General features: G+C 40.1%; 1 protein-coding gene across 1 annotated transcript; it reads right to left on the bottom strand.

Moving 5' to 3' along the window:
• Positions 1–1,383: 1,383 nt before the first annotated feature.
• GATAD1 (GATA zinc finger domain containing 1) lies at positions 1,384–7,382 on the bottom strand. Its single transcript, XM_060248487.1, has 5 exons — positions 7,158–7,382; positions 5,922–6,047; positions 4,613–4,672; positions 3,728–3,911; positions 1,384–2,994 (listed from the first exon to the last, which is right to left on the bottom strand). The coding sequence occupies exons 1-5, from the start codon at positions 7,371–7,373 to the stop codon at positions 2,804–2,806; spliced, it is 777 nt and encodes a 258-aa protein (XP_060104470.1). The 5' UTR covers positions 7,374–7,382; the 3' UTR covers positions 1,384–2,803.
• Between the last annotated feature and the right edge of the window lie 1,443 nt (positions 7,383–8,825).

Below are 8,825 nucleotides of genomic sequence, written 5' to 3'. Positions count from 1 at the left end.
GATTAATACTGAATGCTGATGTGGAATTAACCAGAGCAAGCTATCAAAATGGTTGGGGGAGGGAAACATTGGATCTTAATTTAGTAGCCACCAGCTGTAGCAATGTAACTACCAAAAAAAGAGGGGGGAATCTTTTTACTCCTGATGCATGGAGCAGTAATGTCTTCCAAGAAATGGGTAGGAACGAATTCATACAGATGATTGCAAAAGAAACATGAGTTGGCACAGTAATGCAGCAAAAATTGCAAATCCAATTTTAGGATGCATTAATAAAAGCACAACATCCAAGCTACAAGGGAAAAAAGTTCTGCTGTACCTCAATCAGTAGTCATTGGGGTGTGCATTTGGATCTACTCAAACTGTATACCCCAAAAACTGTATTGGTATTTTCCAGGTATATTTCAACTTCCCAAACGTATCTGGGATTTCTTGGGAGAACTGGGGTAAAAAAAAGTGAGCATTCCTAGTAATCCTGTGTCCAGTTCTAAATGCTACAGTTTAAGATGTGAATGAATTGAACCTGGTTCCAAGATAAAAAGGAAACGTGGATCTGGAAAAAAGGTTGTATATTCAATATCAACATTAAGCCTATAGTTTTATATATGCAGAAAAAGGTTCCATAGTTCTTGGCATCTCTGCTTGCTACCTCTGAAATCTTGATTCATTAATTGTAGTAGATAAATTAGGGACTTTTCTGCACACTTGACTTCTTATTTTCTTAGTAGCTGATCCACAAGCATTGCAATCTATTTCGGTACAGTTTTAAATAATCATGCCTTCTAAACATAAATAAAACATGCCTTAAATAATCAGGATTTTCAAAGAGGGTGCTGGTATCATTGGAGGCTTTTAAAAAAGACACCACAGTATCAATATACTGCTACATATTTGAAAATGATACCCTACTTTTATCTACCAAAAAGAGTCTTAACATGGCTTACAATCGCCTTCTCCTCTCCTCACAACAGGCTTCATATGAAGTGAGGAACCCCCAGTTCTCCAGCTTAAGAGACCACCACTCTTAATCACTACAGTACACTGGCTCTCTATGAATACAACTTTAGAAGAAAAACAGCCTAGCTAGTATTAATGAAGTTGTCAACTATCTGTTAAACTATTAAGTAAAATTATAGGATTTGTTCTTATAAAATTTACTACTGGTGAGAAGGAGGAGGGGCTCTGACCTATAAAAAAACCCTGACTGAGATAAACAAAAGCCACACAAGATAGGCTGCAGTGAGGTAAAGTAATCAGGTGAGATTGAGTAGAGAAACTGGACAACAGAATTGTGCTTTTATGTGTTTAGTTGTAACTTTCCCAGCCTATGGAACCACACCTTTCAGATTATTATGGTGAATCGCTAATAAAATATCCATCAACCATAAGAATCGCATCCAGTAATTTTAATAAGTTAGGCTGATTCTGTACATTACTTGCTTTTGCTGTACATAAGAGAGGTTGTTTTTTTCTAATTTAAGATTGTGTCATATTTTTATATAACTACAGTTTTTATTTACAGAAAGCATGTTTTTGCTTTTTACTGCTCATTGAAAGTATCTTTAAAAACATTTTGTATACAGCATACTTCTAAAAGGTACTACTAAATAGAAGCAGTACAGTAGATCTAGGTTTCTGTCTTAAATAAACTTTAGTGTTGCTTAGTTTCAAAAAAATAGCAGAGTGATCAGAATGCAAGTAACTACTGATCTGAGAAACTATTGGTGAGGGGGAGAGAACCCACAAATGGTTTTCAAGGAAAATAAGCCTTTAAAAACTTCTACCCTATTCTGTAGCAACCCAGTATAATTCAAAATAAAGTCTGCATATGCATTTCTCCATTGAGTTTCATAACCAATTGTTAACATTTTTTAAAATTTCATATTAGTGAACATTTATGTATAAAAACTTCTTCCCAGCTGTGTGACTCCTGAAGGAATGCAGAAGTACCTTACGTGCCTACCTATGCCAGAGTTCCGTTCATAAGTACACTGAAATTTTTAACAAGGGCATGTGGGACAGACAGCTACATTTTTTAAGCAGTTACAAGAAGTTTTAGTTACCATTTTGTGTCTGTTCAATGAGTTTGTTTATAGATTATAAGTATTTCTATAACTTGTGTGACAAATTGTAAAATTAAGTCAACAAAACAGCAGCCATCAACTATTTTACTAACTTTTCTGACCTACTATGAAATCAGTTTCCAAAGGCATACCTTATTCACTACAGACTTTACAAGCCTACATAGTTGACATGTTGGGTTTAGTTCTTAGATTTAGTTCTAAATTTGTATCTTTCTTCCTTTATTAAACTCAGTAGCATACAAAGGCTTTTTTTCCTAGAGCTCCTACCCTCCTTTTTTTCCTAGAGCTCCTAGGGACTTACCTACTTTGTTTTCAACCCATAGCTAGGACTGTCTTCATAGAGGCATCAACATTTTTGGAATAAAACAAGGTTTTTCAGCAGGATGTCTACACCCGTTCACCCACACTCACATCAACATTACATTATAATGCTTAGATCAGTGTTCTTTTGCAGACAGAAAGACACTGTAGAGAAAGTAACATTTGTATATTTCTACATAACGCAAATAAGACAAATATAAGGTGTAGACCTCACAACAAAGGTGAATAATGTACTTTAGACAGAGAAGAGAAAAGAAAGTTTTAGAGAAGTTGAAGACTTGATTATAACAAAGGCACCCATTTTTAAAAAAAAAATAAAAACCACTTCTAGAGCCAGGTGGGTAATTTAATACAAAATAATGTGTAATTTTATAAAGAAGGAATTTCTCAAGCCAGACAGCCTATAGGCTGCTGGCCACAGTTTCCTTGATTGAGATTGCTGGAGTAGGTCCAACGTGAGTCCAGATATAACCTTTTTCTGGCCTAGTAGGAATGGTAGGAAAAGGGGATGATCGAGACTTGAAATACTCTGATGGTGCATGACAAACAAAATCTAAGTATTCGATTTTCCTTGGGAGATCTTCTTCTGGTCCTTTAGTAAAAAGAAAAAAAGGGAGGGGGAGGAAGGAGTTAGCTCTTTATTCCTCATCAATAGTATTACATACATGTACATCATAATTCCACTACAATATTTGTTACCTTCTTTCTATTCACTACATAAGCAAGCGGCAGACTGCATAAGTTGGTAGTGCATTTGCATAATTCCCTCTGCCCCCAACATCAAAATGGGGGAAGTTACACTTTGGGACCACAGGAGGGTCATCAAAAACTTATATGGGACAGCTGAAAGATAACGCCTCTGAAAGAGAGGCTGGCAGCGCACAGATTGTCAGTATAGCCATGCTCCCTAGGATTGATGGCAGAGTGGGGAGAAAGGCCAAGCTGCAACAGACGTGACAAGTTACTCTAGGCTACAAAGAAAATACAAGATTCAAATGCTTTGTGTACACATACTGTAGCCCCTTTCCACATATAAAATCAGCACCTTTATGAACACAATGCAGACTTATCAGCACAACGGGTGAGAGGACTGGCTGCTTTTCAAATATGTAACTTTGATCTTTGGTTTATTTTTCTTTGTACTGATGATACAATCCAGTTTGGAAAAGCAATCCAGGGCAAACTTGAATGACACCTTAGTGTAACTAATTAGCTAATACTAAGAAAACCAAGCCTAAAACTACACAGCTACACCACTAGTAGTGCTTTACACAATGGTTTTTCAGAATCACTTCAAACATAGCATTTTAGGCCTTGGAACTTACCTATTATGTAAGTTGCAGGGTCAAAACAGTCTTTGGGGCTAGCTGTAGTAGGAATGAGCCATGTTAAAGCTGCACTTTTTTCACAGTACTGGTCTTGAATAAACCCTCTAATTTGAGCATAGTATGTTTTACCATCCTGCTCATCAATTACTGAAACAACATCTCCAATCTGATAGTAAACTCCCTAGAAAAGATATAGACAGTTAGAGGTGTTTTTTTTTAAAGATAAGACTTTAACAGTTGTTTAAGTCTGTTCAACTGATCCTTTTGCTGCCCTTACTGGTCTACAAATTTGCTCTTTTCCTGTATCTTTATCCCAGATAGATTATAATGTTTTCTTGTTTAAGGGCATCTTTGGTGTCTCCTCCCAACAAACAAAAGAGGAATTAAAAAACCTTTATTTTCCTTTTCTTTCAAAGGCAGTAACTGAGAATCAGCTGCTTTGAATTCAAGCTAGAGTGTTACCAATATTGCTTCGGTAATGTAGTTTAAAACTCAGATATTTTAAAAGCCATGCATCAATAACAGATCTAATAGACATTAAGCAGGAACTGTAAAACACTGCACATAATGAACAGCTTCTTGTACAAGTGGAAAGTACTTCTCATGCAACAGGTGTATGTATTATTTTATTTGCTTCTCAATTGCAGTTTTCTATGCCTCTGAATAGTCTTCATATTCCAGAAGTTCACAGATTTGCAGAAATATATTTCCAAAAATATTTTGGCAAATGCTTTCCTTAGATTTTCCAAGTTCCTCTGCACTTTCATTGTGTTTAATCATCTTCTCGTGAAAGTTATTTTAAATCTACATATTAAAAATACTCTTATTAATATCAGGTTTAGGTAACAGTAGTACCCTTTGTGAGATTTATAAAACTCATACCTTATAAAAGATAGATTCTGCCGTAATAATAGTGGCTACAGACTCTGGAGCTTTGATGGGCTTTTAAAAAAAGATATAATAATTAATGTACAAAGAATGTGTTTGTTATTATTGTCTGAAATATTATGCTTTTTGTGAATTAGCTTTTGCAGAGAAAAGATTACACAAAGACTCTTTGGGCCACTAGATAAAAAAATAAACATGACAACAAATATCAAATTATTTTCAGTATAAAAAATAATAAACATTCATCTAAATATTTTCATTTGTGTGCATTAGCTTAGAAAGTTCTTCAAGATTTTATGTATGGCTTGCTTTGAAGATCTATACTAAATTAGAAACAGAGAAGCATCTCATTTAAAGAAACCATCTGAGAGCCATTTCACACATCAGGGATTGCAAGAATATATGGTCTATTTCAAGCAGCTACATGTGTCTATTTCAATATGAGAATGTGAACTCTATAGGTAACATGAAGCAGTAATCCATGCTGCTGCTTTTAAATATGTCAACATACTCTGAACCTATAAGACGTAAAGCAACTCTGATTTGGCAATGTAAAATTATATATGCTAAAAACATTATTAAAGATTGATGCACTGTACATAACTTCTTAGCCAATTTGCACAAGTGGAACAGTATTTGTGACATTGCATGAAGAATTTAAGCAACTCTGTAATCTTTTACTTGGACCCACTAAATAAAATATAAAGGATTGCAGAAATTGAAGAGAAACAAAATGAATCACTGAAAAATTATTGTTTTAATCACAACAATCCAAGATATACGAATAGTCTAAAGAGCTAAAACATAGCTTCCCATTTTATTAATATATTTCTTGGATCTGTACTAGTAAACACAAAACTCTGTCCTATTTTATTTTTACACTACAAGTGCAATCTAGTGAAACTGACAATCTTTGCAATAACAAGTTCCCTTTATCCTTCAGATTCCAACAGCCATTCTAGACCGTTACACTCTCTCTTTCCTATCCAGCCCATTTCCTGCCTTCCTTTTTTAGATCCCTACACACATGCCACTTTTTACAAGTATTATTTCCATAACACAGCCTTCTATTTACTTTGTATCAATACAAGTTTTCACGGTATGCTAACATGACCATATCCACTCTAAACAGAACCATTTCCTTTGCAGACATGCTGAATTCCGGAGATATTCATGTGCATTTCATCTTCCCTAAACAGAATTATATTGGAAGCTAACCTTAAAGTGGAAGATCCCTGCATTTGCTACAGCACCTAGCACATTGCAAGCAGACAACAGTAGCAGGAGTCCATAATTATCTTACATTTTTTAATTTAAAAATGTGCCTTCTTCCTTTTCCTTTAGTGGAAACTTTCTTTTCAGCCGCAGGAGCAGACTTGTACTTCGTGTTCCTCAGTCGAGCAGATCTCCTGTGAATTTCTTGCTTACTCTATGGTATGCAAAAATAAGTGTCCGTTACACCTGATCATGAACACAATCAAATACACATAAAATAATAACAATATCCTTTAAGGAACTGTAGATCAGTCATCACCTGCCAGAAATGAAATCTTCAAGTTCAACCCATCCTAAAAAAATTTTAGATTTAAAAAAACCTTCATTAAGTTCAGTGAGAAATCTGAAGTACTAAGGAATTCCAGTAACTCTCAGGAATGAATAAACTCATGTTGCAGCAGAATTTAATTCAGGCTCATGCAACCCCCTTCTGTTCTTGGTTACTAAGAAAGTCACTCCGTGGCTGACCATTACACCTCTGTCAAATTTCACTGCAGCTTTAGGTAGAAGTTGGGGAAATTACATCCATTTTACCATTCCCAAGTACAACGGCAACAAAAACTGTCAAGAGACAAGGTGCCGTTCCCTCACACTACATAACACGGTTTGCAACTGGATTTTTACTGTGAAAGAATGACAAGATCCACTTGCAAACAGCCGCCGTGTGAAAGCACCCGAGGTCAGACACGCTTACTAAGAAGCAACACAAAATGCAGGCGATATTAATATTTCAGGCATTTAGGACTGCGCCATCAAGCGGTAACCTGAGTTGAGAGCAAAGCAAACCCTACCGAGTGCCGTGAGGCTGTGTTTCCAAAGCAGGCCTTGAAGTCAGCAGGAGCTCACAGGAGCACAGCTCCTGAACCTTTCTGAGGGTTCCCCCTTCTCCTTCCCACCTTGCCCATGGAATAGCAGGCGCAGCTGCATAACAATCCCTGCATGCGCTCCACTCCACCACCTATTTTTCTACAAAACGACCCCTGCTCCCAAGTAAACAAGCATAGGCTTGGGGCTGTAGCACTTGAATGTCTTGCCTGAGAGGAAGAAAATTATCATTTCTTTATTCTCCCACTATTTACGGGCGGCGCTTCTCACTTGGACTAGCAGAGCAACACCGCTTACGCTCCACTAACGCAAAATAAACGGAACTGGCCAAGTCGGAAGCAAGCCGGCTTTCGCAGCTGGGCCAACCCAGCTCCGCCAAAGGAGCGCAGCGGCCCGGCCTAGAACGGAGGGCTGGCGGTTGCGGAGATGGAGGCCTTACCTGCTTCCCTCCGCCGCCACCGCCGCTCCCCCCGCCGCCGCCGTTGCTGTGCTGCGCAGCGGCCGAAGTGGTGGCGTAGGCGGCTCCTCCGGCGCCGGGCGGCCCTGGGCGACCCGTGCAGTTGTTGCAAAGGATCTCACCCTGGCCTCCTTTCTTCCACATGGAGGAGGAGGTGGTGCGACACACGCTGCATGTCGGCTTCAGCCCCAGCGGCATCTCCTCCTCGCCTGCCTGCCTCCCTCTTGTCAAAAGAGCCAGCCGCCGAGACGGATGTTGCCGGTGGAAGCGCCGCCGCTGGCGCTGCTTAGCAAGTCGGGACGACCAGAGGCCCAAGAGGGGAAACCGCGACAGCCCCCGCCCTCTGCTGGCCGCCCCGCGGGTTGCAGGAGGCCCAGGCGGCCCTGAGGTATTTCTTCGGGCCTCGGGCCAAGGAGCGACGCCTTCAAGCCAGTGACAGCAGAGCCGCCCAGTTCACTCAGGGAGCCATTCGCACTGAAGGCGGTAATTTTCTGTCTTGGGTCGCTAAAATGAGGTGAAACCCGCAGGCCAGCCGTTTGCCCATGACACCTGAAAGCTGAGGACTGGAGGCCCAGGTTGTAGTCAAGGGCACCGAATTTCACCTGATGGCTCAGGGGTCAATAGACCAAATGTATTGCTCAGATACGGACAGAGGCGCTTCACATGGGAACAGCAGCTGAAAAGGAAGGTAACTGGGAGACAAGAGTTCGCACATCTTTCCCTCCAATATCTCCAAACATTAATGTTGTGGCCTGCAGCTGCAGTTGGATCTGGTGCATGCTTACTTAGAAGTGCATCTTGCTTTGTTCAGTGTGGGACTAATAACCAAGTAAGGGTGCCAAGTCTAGATTAGGAAATTCGTGGGAGTTGGGTAGAGCCCAAAAAGGGCAGGGTACTGTACCGTCCACCCTCCTAAGCAGCCATTTCCTCCAGGGGAACTGACAGCCAGAGTCTGGAGATCAGGTGTGATTAGACTCCGGGAGGCCCTGCCTGGAGGCTGTCAACCCTGGTTGTGGATACATTATTGGCTTTAGCTAAATATAGACAGGCAGCCTCTGAGGGATTGCAGGGAGGCTGTTGAGGAATTTTTCACAGACTGCTCATCCCTGTCTGGAATGTAAACTCTTAGGTACTGATAGATTCAGGAGGTAGTTGTGTTGGTCTGAAGCAATAGGACAAAGTGCGAGTCCAGTGGCACCTTTAAGACCAACAGAGTTTAACTCTGAGTGCACACAAAAGCTTATACCAGATTTGAACTTTGTTGGACTTAAAGTGCCACTGGACTCAAACTTGAAGGGCTGTCATATAGAGGATGATGCATAATTGTTTTCTGTTGCCCCAGGAGGTCAGACCAGAACCAAGGGTTTGAAATTATATAAAAAAAATTTTAACTAAGCATTAGGAAGAATTTCCCAATAGTTAGAGTGGTTCCTCAGTGAAACAGGCTTCCTTGGGAAACGGGGGCTTTCACTGGAGGATTTTAAGCAGAGGCTAGATGGCCATCTGACAGCAGTGCTGATTCTTAGGCAGATCATGAGGAGGGCAGGAAGGGTTACATCAGTGCTTGGTTCCTGTGGCCCTTTCTTACAAGCCCAGGGAAATCCTGTTCACTTTGGGGTCAGGCAGCATTTTTTCTCCAGGGCAGTTTGG

Source organism: Heteronotia binoei, chromosome 10 (genome assembly GCF_032191835.1).
Source record: "Heteronotia binoei isolate CCM8104 ecotype False Entrance Well chromosome 10, APGP_CSIRO_Hbin_v1, whole genome shotgun sequence".
Taxonomy (NCBI): Eukaryota; Metazoa; Chordata; class Lepidosauria; order Squamata; family Gekkonidae; genus Heteronotia; species Heteronotia binoei.
This window is presented reverse-complemented; position numbering and strand designations above follow the sequence as displayed.